A 15,057-nucleotide genomic window follows, 5' to 3' on the forward strand; every position below is an offset into this window, starting at 1 on the left:
GAAAAAATATGAACGGCAGTCTATGGAGAGATAATAATTATTTTTTGGTCCCGATCGAATTGTACTGCAACAGTTCAGAACCCGGAAGTTCAGTGAGAGTGGAACTTCTCCCCATATTAGACGTTCTCTGATGAAGTCGAACGCGCTGATTCTCTGACGTTACGCAGCCGCTTCCGGCGCTCCTGCGATGACGGACTGGCAGAGCGACGATACAGTTTTTTCATATGTCTATGGTTTTTTCTTCTCTTTTTTTTTTTTTTGGTTGACAGATTTTGGAGGATTATTTTTTTTCTCGTTTTGGATGTGGAAAATAAAACACTAACTAAAGACTAACTGATTTTGCGTTGGGAAAACCACTCGAGGAACAATTGTTCTGTGTTTTGTGAGAGACTGAATTCGACTTGAAAGCAAGTGGACATTGTTTTTTTTTTTTTTTTTTTTTTTTTTTTGTGTAAATACGTTTAAAAGAAAAAAAAAGACAAAGTGGTGTTTTGGTTTGTATTAATTTTATTTAAGGTTGTATGAGTTGGTGTTGAATTTATGCATCCTTTGTGTCAGTTTGACTAAAAAAAACAACAACTTATATTTAAATTGTCAGGCTGAGTCCTGACTGGCACCCCACAAAGAAAATAAAATAGAATAAGTTGCCCTAAAAACCATCACAAGGTGTTCCACATGGTTCTTAAGAATGAATGAATCTGGAATCCCCAAAAGATATACTGTATAACATTTGTTACGCTTTGGAGGCTAGGGACACAGACAGACTAAAACTTTGTTGGCATGTTTTGCATGCCTTGTGTTTGTCGAGATGGTTCTTAAATACATGAAACACATTCTGATGATGATAGGAGCAGCGTCACCGATTTTATCCACATAAGGATGTAAATGACAAAAATGCAAATGTGTCACATTGAAAGGCTGTTAGCATATAGAAAGTAGTAATTACCTCTTTCTGGTCATGGAGTATTAGAATGTCAAACATAATTCTAGCCATTAGGCTTCCCAGCATACATTATATAAAAGCTGAAACTCTCCACAGACTCCGTCTGAAATTTGAATGAATCCATCTCTTTAATACATTTGAAGATAAGTCATGAGATACAATATATAGCTTATTTTCTTAATATGATAAGAACTTCATCAATCCCGAATGGATGTTACATTTCTTTTTAGTGGTTTACGTTAACGTGGTCAGTAAAATATTGCACCTAATGTTAACGAAATGTAAAGAATACCACACATAGTGAAGGTTGGCTCTGTATTCAGCCCTCTGTGCACTTCAGATGCAAGGAAGTCAGTGGCAGCAGCCTCCTATGTTGTCTCTGCGTGTGGTCTGTGGTACGAAGCAGAAGGAAAACAATTTCACCAAAGTATATTGACATTGGCAAAACAAATTTGTGTTAAACAAGCATGGCAGTTACATAAGTAATTATTTCATATATTGTACATGCATAACTTCCGTTTGACAAATGTTCTATGAAGGACCACAGTGCTGGACTGCATTACCGAGTTATGTGCATTTAATTGACTGCGACCCTTTCTTAATTCACATTCTCTTGCTCTGTATCATCCCTTTGTGCCTCTAAATACATTCTAGTAAATCACATGCACACAATCATAGACATTTCTGTGGTTTCAGTGGCCTTCTACCAAGTGTAACTGGGCTGCAGTTGCCGAAACACTATATGCTATTATTTTGCAAAATTTTATCAGAAGAAATATGCATATAGAATTATATTATATCTCACTTGATCATCTCTTGTCGTGTGCTTTGCCATCCCGTTCCTGTTGATACCATTTGTTTGTGATTGAAAGCCTGGCCACATACGCCGGAAGAAAGTCTGCTTGTTTTGCCTGCAATCCACGAGACCCTCTGGGATATCTCTGGGATTTTGTTGAAAGTTCTAATTGTAGAGGTAATCATTTGCTCCATCGTGCCAGAAACACGTCCGGATGTTTTGATACTGCACTGAGGAAGGAAAATACAGAGGAACCAAAAACACAGGAGGCCTAATTTTGCTTGTTGGTGACAAATAGCCCTCCTCCTCCAGCCATTAACAAGCATGCGGTCTCAGGTGCACCTAATCACTTACTGCTGCACATTGGAACAGCAACAGCTGAAATCCGAAAACATTTATGCCTCCAGTGATGTATTTGAGCTCCAAATGTAATCAAAATTCTGCTTTAACCTGGAATTGGTTTGGCCACCTGGGGGCAGCAGGTACCTCCTGTAAACTTGGTTTGAGATGAACTTGCTTGCAAACTCTGGGATATAAAAATATGGAAGGCCTACATGGCAGTCTGTTTACTTATCAAATACGCTTCCTGTAGCGCTGCCACTGTGTGAACTAAAGTTCATCACTGGCAGTGTATCAGAAACACTTCTTTAAATGTCATGAAAAATGGTTAGTTTTGTCGATGTTAACATTACACAGACGAAAATCATGCATTCATTTATCTTCTGTAACCTCTTGTTCCTGTGAAGGGTCACGGGGTCTGCTGGAGCCTATCCCAGCTGGCATCGGGCAAGAGGCGGGGTACACCCTGGACAGGTCGCCATTCAATCGCAGGGCTAACACAGAAAGACAGACAACCATTCACACTCGCATGCACACCTACGGCCAATTTATAAGACAAAAATCATTACTTTCAATTTCTAGTAATGACATGCAAACCAGTGTGCAGCTTTAAAACCCATTCTGGATTCCATTTAATGTTACATTACAATAAAATGAAAACAAAGGACTTGGGCATTTGTAACTTCGGCCATTTCGGTCAAAGCAGGTGTTTATTGACAAACTGAAAAGTGTGTTAAAGTATTGATGAAAGAACCAAAGTATTATTATCTCACCATTTATGGCGAAAATGTGAAAGTTGTGCAGAAAAAGCCATCAGTTTGTTTATGAACATGATGAAAAAGCACCGTCCTTTACCCAGACATAAATGAAAACACATTTACCTATACCTGCAGGGTTTCTGTAAAGTCTGTTACATACTCTGTTAATCTCACAAAACCAAGTACACTGTGTGGGCTTTTTGCCCTCTGCTATAACTGGGGGGAAATACAAATAAGAGCACTTCTAAAATTCGGCCCAGGACAGATGAGCCTGGCATTTTGTTTTCAAAGCTCTGCACCAACAAGCACATCAAGGCAGAGCTCAACAGTCTGGTGACCAGTGGTATGTTCACAGAAATGGATGCTAGAACAAAACTGGTGCTTTTGTCTTGATAAGCCATGTTTTGTTTTTAGATTAGAAATGGAAAGTGTATTTTTTTCCCCCCAAGGAAATAAACACCCAGCAGCCATTATGTAGCCAGCAGAGTTTCACCCAGCAGTACTGGTTTTCGACCAGTGTTTGTTGGTCTTGAAGTGTAGAATATGGAACAGACATTACCGCCACCAAAATATTCTAAACTTAAACATTTATATTAACACGGACAAAACATTGCAAATAGAACTAAATCTGTAGTATAAATGGTATCAAAAATGTGTACATGAAGAAACTGAATGCCAACAAAAGCCAATATATAAAGTAAAACTTAACTTACCAAGATATCAGTACTGCTCTGTGCTGCCATGCAGGATAAAATGTGATAAAACTGTGGTGCTTCAATTTAGTATTTATCTGCAGTTTCGCACACCGTTTATATACCGATTTCAGCACTGAAACCAGATTATTTAAAGCCATACATCAAACACACCAAATATTGGCATCAGCTTAAAATGGAAGCAACTCAAAAATACCTCATAAAATTAGCATATCAAACCAGGCCAGAAATGTATAAAATATAGTGCCAAACCTCTATTCTGACACAAAATACTGTACTGAAATGTCTCAAATGTATGGCTTTGTTTACTTCCTCTGATCTATAATTTATGGGTTTTAGTATTCTTCTTCTGTCAAATATCCACAAGTCAAAATATCTAACAATTGTCATACTGTATTGCACATAGTAATTGCATGCGTCACTGACATTGACAGTTCGAAAGCTAGAAAGGCTGGCTGCGACAGAGTGCAGTGATTACAGTGGCCTGTAGCAGGAGTCGGGCTGCCACATACGCAGATCCACCAGAATCTGGTTCAGTTTGTCCATCCACAAATTCCTCTCATCTTTAGTGTCGGCGCTCAGCCAGTTTCTGCACAGAAAAACAAGACGCTCACCATTATACACTGAAAAAGCTTTAACAATTAGGATGAAAAAAAGAAAAATGCTAGGAACTTACTTGGTGACACACATGGTGTTCTTGCACTGACTCACTAATGTCTCTCTGTCGTCGTCTTTTTGTGGTCTGACTGTGATGAGCTCAAATGTGTTGGGTCTGGCGCAAAACTCTCTGTTGGCTGGTTCCACCTTCTTACTGGTGCAGTTAGCCAGGTTGATGCGACCAATGGCATTCTGGTAGAGGAAGAAGGAACAGTCAAGGCTCTTTTTATACACTTATCTTCTAAGTAGCATCATTGTTTTGGCTAAATATCAAAGGTCCTTGGTGTGTCTTTCATACAAACCAATGAAAACCTTCCCCAAACCTTCCCCTTCCACCCCAGTGATAAACACCAGGAGCCATACTGCTAGGGGTCTGCTTGGTCACAGGACCGATCATGACTAATATATAACCATCTCCCTTTAGCTATGTTCTCAGTTCTCATGTGTCTGGTTGAAATTAGAGAGATATATCTGTTCAGTGCAAGCGTCATTTGACTACTTGCAGCTGTCCCCGCCACGGCTCGTATGAACTAACCCCCCACCCCAACTAGCGACAAACCCTTACAACCCTTACAGTGTCACAACAATCTGACAAAGGCTGCAATACGCAAAAAGCAGAACCACCAGTGAACGAAAAAAAGAGCTTCATGGTGACAGTTTTGCTTGGCATGGTTACCTTTCTCTTCTCATCGTCTGGGTAGGTCCAGTAGGAGATGCAGTACCCTGAAAGCACACACCATCTTCTGTGCCATGCTCCAAATCCACTAACATCTTCAAACATTGTCTGGGGCAGGAAGGAAAAAAAGGTGATTAGATTTGCAAAAATGCATCAAATCATGGCCCGTCTTAGCACTCCTTAATCTGTGATGCTATGATCCACTTGCACTCACCAGGAAGCCCTTCTCTTCCACCTTTGTTGAGCCCACTTCACACTGCATCTTGAGGTAGATGTGGCCCTCCAGAGGGCACAAGAATGGCACCTTGAATCCAAAGCACATTCATTTAATTTAAAGTTCAAACAGCGCGTTGACATTCATGTTAAAGTAACAAAAAACGTATGGTTAAAGAAACATTGCACAGTGCAGGGAACATTACACAGTCTTATGAGAACAGAACAAAGGAAGTTGTTAGTGTAGCAATACTGTTAGTGTCTCTCACCCATCCCCACACAAACAAAGCAAAAGAAACAGACAATAGGGCAAGTAGTAACCTTGTTATGAAACATGCCACTGAGTAGTTCTCTTTCACTTCCTTCATATTTGATCTAAAAGAAAGATATCAAGGCACATAAATGAATGCACAGGCAGAACATACTATGAGAACCACCAGTTACTGCAAGTCTCTGAAACCTGTCCACACATAAACATCAAGTGAGCCATTTGTTGGCATAGGTATTGTGTCCTCAGACAAAAGTCAGCCGCATATGAAACGCAGGCTGAAGAAAAAAGAAAAGACACGAGAACATGAAAAAGTGGCAGTAATGGTTCCTATACCTTCTCCAGAGGAAATTTGTTTTTCCCAATAGAGGACAGGGTGAGCTTGTGTGATCCGACCATGATGAAATTACTGGTGCGAACAGCATTGGGGCCTCCAGGACTGGCCACCACTACAGAAAAAGAGGTTGAAATTTATTAGACAAAAACAAGACATTGCGGAGCAATCCAACAATTTTACACATCAAGATTTGTTAAGCTGAGCATTACTCTTCCTGTTGAAATAGTTGCATAAGTACCAGATCTGACAAAATGACCATGATTGTGTCAGGTGAGTCACCACAGCTTAGAATGTCAGTGTTTAAGGGTTTCAGAAAGATCCAAACCAAGCGGTATAAACCATTTTTATTATGGGAAGTGTAGGACAGCTGAAAGGGGATGAATCCTGCTGGATGGCATCCCTCACTGATTAGTTATGTGACTATAACAACTCTCTAGTGACTTGTGCTCTGCATGATTGTGGCTTCCAGAGGTAATAGAGTGAAATATTGTCAACTCCTCTCAACTCCGTCGTCTGTCCAGTAAGTCACCAACCAAAAAATGAATCATGGAACAAATAAACCCAAATCTGACCAAATAGTACAAACTTGAGATTGATTTTATAGTTTCACATACCTGGTGTCTGGGCACTTTTCTGCAAGAGAAGATTAAAGAACAAATTAGTAAAATTTAAGACAGATGGGAAGTATAAGGTCCATGAAATTCTTTAGGAAAAGAGGTTTGTGTGCATGGACAAGAGAAAATAATCTTGATAAACTTACAGTGATGGCTAGGAATCTCTTTGGAGTGATAGCCTAAAACAATCAAAGTAAACAAACACTTTAATTTTGGTTTAAAGGGCAAAGTGAGAGACAAGACAATAAATACACTTGAGGGATACGTAAGCTGCTTGTCAGTTAACATTCCTCTCCACTTGATAAAACGACCACCCGAAGTTGTGCAGAGAAAACAATTCTGCAGTAGTGTCTAAAGCTGGCCTGCCCACACAGTGCCCACCCACCAGCACGTGAAGAGCTGATACAGAAATTGTTCATACCGACATACACAAATCATGGGCTTCATGAACCTGTCTCCAGATTGTCTAAACACACACATACACACTTTAATCGTTAAAGCACATTCCATTCCACCATTGCCTGACAATGTGTTTCCATTAGGTTCAAGTGTGGATTTACTTTTGACTTGGTGACTTTCTTCTTTTTGTCACTGCAGACCTCATGTTTCTGCACCTGGAAGAGATTGCAATGAAACAGAAGTCAGTAAATGTAGATATAAATCCAGTATTAAAACATGCATTTACCAGTTATTGTAATGTGTTGGTATGTTGAAACAAGCCAATTGTGGGTTAGGGTTAGCAGCAGGAAAAATCTGGCCTGAGCAGCATCTGCTGATTTGCATTTGGCTTTATTGCCTCACTTGAAAACAATCTAAGAAATGTGCTATTAAGTGATCAAATATTCTATGTTTTTTTTACTTTATTTAACTGAAAAGTGACCTCTGTACAACATGCAGTCGTCATGTAGTCACATTGTACTTTTCTATTTGTCCATCTTCTTGTTTAATCAATTGATGGACAATCAAGACATTTACAAAAAGAAACCCACTATTTTATAAGTAAGTTGATGAGTTCTTTTCCTAAGAGTTGGGAGGTTTGGAGCCGTGTCTTTTATAGCAATGTCTTTTATGCAATAAACTTACCAAACAATAGACTTCTACATCAATTTCAAAGTTACTGGGGACATCAGATCTGAAAGTTAAGAGCAATTTGTTGTCAGTAAATGCATGTATGTGCAATATACAATCAGACTAATCAACAATACCTTGCACACCATTCACTAATGGATGTACTCATTCAGACAAAATCACTGCAATGGCAGATAACTGTGTGTAGATCACAGTGAAATAATCACTGTGGGTTCCCTTCTGTTCAAACAGGAGTCTTTGACTTACATGGTGAACTTGGTGGGGAAGGTGAGGGTGTCTCCACTGAGGCCACGGTGGGTGCTGGCTAGCGGAGTAGCCACGGTGTTCTCTGCTCCGGCGCGAAGCATGATGAAAAACGAATGTTTGGTTGACTCTGAAATTTAAAATGTAGAATCAGATCAGTAAACAGTAGTATTATTAGTATTTCCATCTCGGGACTAGACTAAACAACATAGACTAACTCTGTAGGGTTCATCAATTTGATTCTTGAAACCAACACAACAAGAATTCTTTTAAAAGCACACATCGGAGATACAACAAGAGCACTGAGATGGTTTGTGCTGGTAACAAATGACGATGTCTGGAGAAAAGGTTGAAGATAATTGTGTTAATTTAAATGACCATAATGTAGTTTAATGAATTTTCAGACTACCTGGCTTGTTGGCAATGGAGCAAACAAAGTCTGCCTTGAGAGGCAGGCGTAACTCCTGCAGGGTGATGGAGCCCTTGGAGGCTGACACGGCAACATGATCTGGGGCCGCAGAGGCCTTTTGATGTTTTGCTGGGTCTCCTTTCAGGCGGTCAAGCTCTGCTTTCAACACTTCCCTCTTCTCCGCTAAAGCCATAAGGAAGAAATAATGTCAAGTATTTAGTTCTACCACTAGGAGTCACCAGTTCTATACACATGGCCAAGAAGAGACAGCTATAATGTTAAATCGGTGCCAACATGCACCACAAGGTTAGATTTTGAATTTTTAACAAAGAGGATAATAGGCCATCCACAAAGAGTACTACATGTTCTATAAATAATCCTATTGTCCCCGTCTTTTGTTTAACTCACTTGCAACTAGGAGCAGCCTTTCTGCTTCAGCCTCCACCTGGGATCCTTTGCCGTGCTCTTCATCTGTGCAGCAGTTCAGGGCCTGGCTGGCCTGATGGATGATTGTCTGCTGTAGGTTCATCTCATTCGTCAGAATCTACACAAACATGTACAACAGAAGGATGGTTTATCATACATAGGGACACCATGCTAAGATATTTGATTCCAGACACATTCTTTCACTAGAGAGGTGTACATAAAATATCTCACACAAAGACATTTCCCATAATCTGGCATGAATGAAGAGTATTTATTCCAAACCTTCATCCTCTGCTTCATGCTGAAGAGACTGGATCCTCGGGGCTCCTCTGATCTGTGAGAAACGTCCTCTTTTCGCACAATAACCTGCTTCACGTTAGGTCTTTCCGTCTCCTTCACCCTGGTTGACCTATACGCATCGATGCTACCACAAACAACATCACACAGATTCATATTAAAACGCACATTCACAGAGACGGTGAGAACAAACCGCTTTAATGCATTTGGGTGCTACATGGGAGCACTTACCTATAAGGCAGTTTGTGGTCCCCGTCTAAAGTCTCAATACTATCTGAGGAGGCGGTCCGGATCATGTTGGTTCTCTGGAACTTGCTAGGTTTGGAAACATTCCCTGGAGTGCTGTCCCTCACAAGGAATGAGCTAGCTGGAGTTGATGTCTACACAAAGACGTGAAGAAAATATTATTGCTGTGCGGTTTATTGCTGCCATTTCCATGAAAAAGATGTCATGTTAGCGCTTACCATCATTCTCCTCTCTGGGCTCTTCACCACAGCAGCCACAGTCTCTGCCAGCGGAGTGAGGATGGACATGGAGGAGATATTCAAAGCATCTTCCTCATCCTCATCCTCGTCATCGGTCTGATCATCACTCTGTTCCAGGACTCCATCAAACAGGTCGTTGATGACAGCAGAGTTGATGGACTGGTCAACATTCATCTCTCTCTCCTTAACCACCTCCTTTTCTTCTTCTTCTTCTTCCTCCTCCTCCTCCTGTGGGGTTTCCTCAGTCAACTTCTCTACAGTATGGGAAACCACTCTCAGGGGGCTGGACGTTGAGGCAGGAGGTGAGACTAGCAATCCATGGCCTGCTATTAGACATAATCGATGTTGGAAACCATTAATTTTCCCACATTAGTGACAGTCAAGAAGTACATTTAGCCATCACACCTGAAGCTCAAGTTCAGACTGAACACCTCTATATTTCTATACTCTTACAGTGGCTCTGAAATACAATTGCAAGTTTTAATTGATAAAAGAGCGATGGTCAGCGTTACTTAATAAATAATTTCGACCAATACTTTTTGCAATATAAGCATCGTGGATTACCTGGAGTAGGGCACTTAGTTGGCGTAGCCGCTTTCTCGTGAGACAGTGGTGTGACTTTATCCTGTGGCCCACCTGAGGAGACCACTTCACTCTCCACAGGTTTGTCAGACTGTTCCTAAAAAAAACATTATTTGTGGATTACAATCTGGTAGGTAGCCAGAAATAATTTGTAAGACATCAAATATTGTGTAACAGATGCTTGCTGTCCAACCTTATTGTCTGTGCTTGTCTTGTTTTCAGCTCCATCATCTTTGTTCTTCCACATGTTGTTACCCTTCTGGAAACGATTGCGAATCTGAGCCAGCTCAGACTCACGCTCCTGAGAGGATTGGAGATTTTTTTGAATCTCACTTTGATGTCAAATTTATCAAAACAATATCAACAAACTACGGAATTTGTAAGCTGGACCTACCAGCTTCTGTTTCTGAGTGAGATCAGCAGTGCTTGTGTTCGCTGCCTGGGCAGCTCTGAGTCTCTCTTGTACCAGTCTGGTGTTTGGTGTGACTGATGGAGTTGCAGCTGGAGTCTTGGCCTGTGTGGTGACTCTGGCTGGGGTGTTCTGGTTGTTGCGCTCCTGGCACCTCTCTCCAAAGCGTTCCAGGAAAGATTTTACATCTGTTCATCAAAAATGGAATATAACGTTTACTTACATTACTTTACTACTGTCTTGTTTTTATCATCTGCCAGAGTGTAACTAACTGTGATATCTAACACAGAACAAATGTAACTGTAGGAGTAAATGTTTCTGGATTACACATAAGATATTGTGCATTAATATACAACTGAGGAACACTAAGATCCTATTCTGCCTCAAGAACAATAAAACATAAAGACATAAATACATTCCAAATTTGGTTCTTTAAATAATTCACTCACTGGGAGCTCCAGCAGCGGCTTTTTCCTGTGGGCCAGATGGGCCAGCAACAGTGGGCTTGGCCCGAAGTTCTGCCTTTTGGGGGCTGGAGGTGACGTTGAGGCCTCTGGAGACAGCCTGATTTCTCTGGGGACTTTGAGGCACCGACGTTGCAGAAGAGGGGCCAGCCTTCTGGGGAGTGGTCAAGACGACCGTTCCCTGGTTGGAGCTCTTTTGAGGACTGGATACTGAAGGAAGTGATGGTTTGGATGCAGGGATGTCAGCCATTTGTGGGCTTGGGAAAACCACGCGGCTGGGCTTTACTGGACAATACACAGTCTGCTGAAAAGAAAGAATAGCAAGTGCCTTGAGTCATGAAGCATATTCTAAAACAAATCAATTAGGGTATAAGGTTCAAGGTTTTCACCCATCCACCTCCCCTTCGCTTCTAGCAATTCAAAGTGATATTATAGATCTGAGACACAAAGTCTTCCACACATTAGGTGAATGAAAAACAGCCACGTAATGAACGCAGACCTTTCCTATTTTTTTTTTTCTCTATAACCCTGGGTAGTAAGGTAATTTCTTCTTTGCAGAGCCCCTTGATGATACATAGTCCCATGTGGAAGCTGCCCAATGCGACCACCATCTGACCTACACTGGAATAGTTGGGGCAAAAGGACAAGACTGAACCATGTGATGTAGATAAAAGTGGGTAAGTGCTGCTTTTTCACTTTCCCAAGCAGATACTGATCCTTTGATTTCTTCCCTAAATCGTCACCCCACATAATATCAGTCAGACATGAATAAGCACGTGTGGTGAAAATATCTGGTAAACTTACTGGATTAGTGCTGGGTGTGGACTTGCTGCCTGCAGTTGAACTGGTAACTGCAGCACTTGGCTTAATACTGGAGGCCACAGTGGTATTTCTGGCACCAAATTTGGGTACAGGGGCGGTATCAGGCTTCTGTTTGGGGATGTTAGCATGGCTTAGGTCATCTTCCCAGGATCCAATGGTTGCAGCCAGGTTGGCCAGTCTGCCCTTCCTTCCAAGTGGAGTTTCTGAGGATACAGTGGGGGTGGCTGATGGAACATCGTCTTGTGTCCTCAGCAAGGGCAGAGGAGTGTGATCCTGAACTTCTTCAGAAGTGCCTGAAAGGGTTGCAAAATTGTTTTATTATTAGACTTATTATTTGGGCAGAGGCAAACCATACGAAATTTGAAACAGTCGACACTCTTAAAAAATTAACACTTGCAGCAGTGAGCAGCTTCTACATTTCTAAAATCAAATATCCTAATGTGACAAAATACAGACACACCAGAGGTGAAGCATGTTTTCATAACATCGAGTAGCCTTTTTATTTCTTTGACGTCCTGACTACTTACAGGCTGCCACAACAGCAATGATCTGACTAGTCGCAAAAGATTTTCAATTTGATAATTTTACCCATTTGTTAAGAGTTTAACTGTGGAATATAAACTTAGTTACTTCCAATTTAAAGCGATATTGTCTGAAAATGGTACTAAATTAATATCATCTTAAAACGGCACAGAAAACATACTTACTATCACCATCCCAATGCTTTCTCTGCGCTGCTAGCCTCTGTAGACGTGATTTCATGGCTGCAGCAGACGGAGCTGGATCTTCCGCTGGTTTCTCCTTGTTCATTTGCACGACTGGACTGGCCAGCTCCATCTGCGCTTCTCCTCTCCTTGGTGGATCAGAAGCAGGGGTAACAACCATCTTCTCCGGCTCTGGTTGCGCATTTTTCAGCTGCTCTGGCTGAGACTGGACAATGGGCCGTGTTGTGGTCTTCTCTAGGGATAAGGAAGGTCGGACACTGGCAGGGCCCACCGGGGGTTTCTTGTCTGTAGGAGGATCTGAGAGCATAGGACTACGTGTCATCGTTGGCTCGTGGATCTCCTCGCTGGCTGCAGGGTGGATATTTTCCCCTGAGCGACTGCGCTTTGATGGGGAAGGTTTGGTGGACACCTGTGGAACTGGGGGGCAAGCAATAGGGAAACAGAAGTCAACACAAGGAAACTGCACCACGGATGCAAAAGTAATAGCACAACAATCCAACAAACATTGCCATACCTTTATCAATGACACACTCACTGATCACACTGTTGGTGTCAACCAGTGGCTCTCTGGGTCTTTTGACCATTTGCCTGTTTGCTGCATTTGGTCTGTCTGCCATTTTCTTCTGCAGGTTTTCTCTGCGAGCCCGGGTCCGCTCCAACAGTTTCTGTTTTGACAAACAGAGCCAAGTTTATTACCCAATAGTTGCTTTATATATACACACAGATAATGGACTAAAAAAAAAAAAACAGCTGTATGGTGTTCCATAATTTGACAGTACCACAGTGGGGCTGTTGTATTGGACAGCAGTACATAGCTGCTAGCATGTGAGCAGAACATGGTGTCAGGTGGAAAACTGTTCGAAAAAAGTCAGTCACGTAGCAAGAGGCAATGTTCACAGCTAAATAGGGGCCAAAGTTTCCTGTAACTCCCGACAGGATGCCATCTGTTTGAACTAACGTGGTTAAGCCTAAAGCGCATAGCTTGAAGCCTGACAAGACAGAGTGCTGTGTGATTTCGTGAACATGTGGTCTCGCAAGAATCCAGCTACCTTACAAGGTACGCATTCAATGAAGAAAATAAAGACTTAACCTTGTGGATGTGCACTTAATGCAAAGGGTAATGGGCAGTTACAGTTTAACACTGAACTTTACAAGATAATACAACCCCAGTAGCACCAGGGTGTTGTGATGTACAAAGCTTTAATTCTATTCATCACAATAACTGCGTTTTTATTCTGTAATGTACTTAATGATGTAGAGTGTGCTATGTGCAAACTAAAATGACATTCAAGAAAGTGTTCACACTTTAGTTTAAATTTATCTATACACAAATAGAAATGTGAAACAACAACAGCAAAATGATATATGCTTTTCGTGTGTTACTAACAACCCCACAAAGTTACACAATATGCTCCTTCAGAAGCTCGTTCGGACGGCTGAATAGTTGAAGCATAGCGCAAACAAGCTGACATTCACACCTACATCCCACAGAAACTGGCCAGCCCTGCACAGACAATGAGCCAGTCTATTCAACAGAAACCCCCCAAGTTTTACAATTACACATTTAAGTGAAAGCTACAAATAGCCTCAGAGAATAGTAGAATTTTAAAAACTGCAGCTCTGTGAAACTTAGGTTTTGGCAGAGTAACTTCTGATTTCAAAAAAGTATAAAAAGATTAGCTCTTTATAACCTTTATAGTTAGAGTATACTGCCTATATACCAACAGGGAAAATAAGTTATCTTCCCGTGCATAGGCTATTTCTCAGTGTTACAGTAAGAGACTAAGATGCACAAAACGGTTGTCTTCCGCCAGAGATAAATAGGCTTCTGTTTGCTTGCCCTCTTTCCTTCCTCTTTTCTTAGTGTGATGTTCCCCTCCCATAGCCTCACACAATCTGATTTACTGTGCTGTACGTTAACTGCGCAAGCCTCAACACATTCCAGCTGCTGTGCACTGCCAGTGGAGCTTCTCCAGGCAGAGTGGAAAACCTGAGGTCACATTTAACAGCATTCCTCTGGAATGAGCCACTCCTGCTTGTGGCTCCGACTTCTGTAATGTCAGACTCTACTGGCCACCAGAGAAACAAGAATCGTTGCCTCACATCCATTCCATGTTCATTTTTGGTCTTAGCTTGTGGGTTAGAGAGGATTAGGGTTAGAGAGAGTGGATCAAGAAAAAAAAAAGATACAAATCAATCAAAGCTGTCCAACTGCTGGACAGTTTCCAGTGGACACACATGCCACTTCCTTACATGGAGACAACGTAGCTGCATTTGACTAACGTTACGTTTTATGGGCTGTGGTGTGGTTGAGTGGACGTTATAATGTTTATGTGTAGCTATCTAATCAGCAGCCTCGCTACATTACTAACCAACAGGACAAAACGTCAAGGCAAAATCATATATTACGTTTAGGAGGCGAAAGTACCAGCTAGATGGTACATTTTAGTCTATATTTGTGGCTGCGAACGACTGATATGACAAAGAAACAGCACGTGACATGTTTTCACCTTTATGTGTTATAATAACGTTACATTTCTGCATGGTGACGTTATCGTACGAATAAAAGTACTACGGGAGTAAACAAGTTAAATTTAGACACACAGCAGTAGAGTAAGTCTAAGTTTATAGAATTAGAAAATGTCACGTTGGTAACATTAGCATTAGCAGGTGACGTTAACGCAGCAATTTTCGAAAAGAAGCTTTCGTTATTTAGTTACAATAATTCAGTGACTCACCTCAGTAAATGGATCCATTTTGAACCGTTTATGCCAACTCAACCGATATTCTAC

At 41.4% G+C, this 15,057-nt stretch overlaps 1 protein-coding gene across 4 annotated transcripts; it reads right to left on the reverse strand.

The window, feature by feature from the left end:
- Nucleotides 1-2,298: 2,298 nt before the first annotated feature.
- On the reverse strand, nucleotides 2,299-15,051 carry anln (anillin, actin binding protein). 4 transcript variants are annotated; one of them, XM_084575233.1, is made up of 25 exons: nucleotides 15,004-15,051; nucleotides 12,780-12,930; nucleotides 12,248-12,682; nucleotides 11,523-11,833; nucleotides 10,704-11,022; nucleotides 10,240-10,442; nucleotides 10,039-10,146; nucleotides 9,828-9,942; nucleotides 9,243-9,586; nucleotides 9,010-9,158; nucleotides 8,764-8,905; nucleotides 8,464-8,599; nucleotides 8,056-8,238; nucleotides 7,650-7,776; nucleotides 7,398-7,446; nucleotides 6,875-6,928; nucleotides 6,736-6,780; nucleotides 6,461-6,493; nucleotides 6,315-6,333; nucleotides 5,700-5,812; nucleotides 5,417-5,470; nucleotides 5,097-5,186; nucleotides 4,883-4,990; nucleotides 4,226-4,398; nucleotides 2,299-4,138 (listed from the first exon to the last, which is right to left on the reverse strand). In XM_084575233.1, the coding sequence occupies exons 1-25, from the start codon at nucleotides 15,019-15,021 to the stop codon at nucleotides 4,024-4,026; spliced, it is 3,594 nt and encodes a 1,197-aa protein (XP_084431359.1). In that variant the 5' UTR covers nucleotides 15,022-15,051; the 3' UTR covers nucleotides 2,299-4,023. The 4 variants fall into 4 exon arrangements, with proteins under 4 accessions (XP_084431359.1, XP_084431360.1, XP_084431361.1 ...); XM_084575234.1 differs by lacking the exon at nucleotides 6,736-6,780 and having other exon boundaries at nucleotides 9,243-9,589; XM_084575235.1 differs by lacking the exon at nucleotides 15,004-15,051 and having other exon boundaries at nucleotides 9,243-9,589; nucleotides 12,780-12,955.
- Between the last annotated feature and the right edge of the window lie 6 nt (nucleotides 15,052-15,057).

This window comes from Chelon labrosus (genome assembly GCF_963514085.1).
Source record: "Chelon labrosus genome assembly, contig: SCAFFOLD_267, whole genome shotgun sequence".
Lineage (NCBI taxonomy): Eukaryota > Metazoa > Chordata > Actinopteri > Mugiliformes > Mugilidae > Chelon > Chelon labrosus.

What these genes read in the sequence shown, in the direction of transcription:
- anln (XM_084575233.1), bottom strand. An exon ending in TCACTCAGAAACAGAAGCTG is followed by an intron (nt 10,147 to 10,239) that starts GTAGGTCCAGCT and finishes CAATCCTCTCAG; the next exon opens with GAGCGTGAGTCTGAGCTGGC. An exon ending in GCCCAGAGAGGAGAATGATG is followed by an intron (nt 9,159 to 9,242) that starts GTAAGCGCTAAC and finishes GTCTTTGTGTAG; the next exon opens with ACATCAACTCCAGCTAGCTC.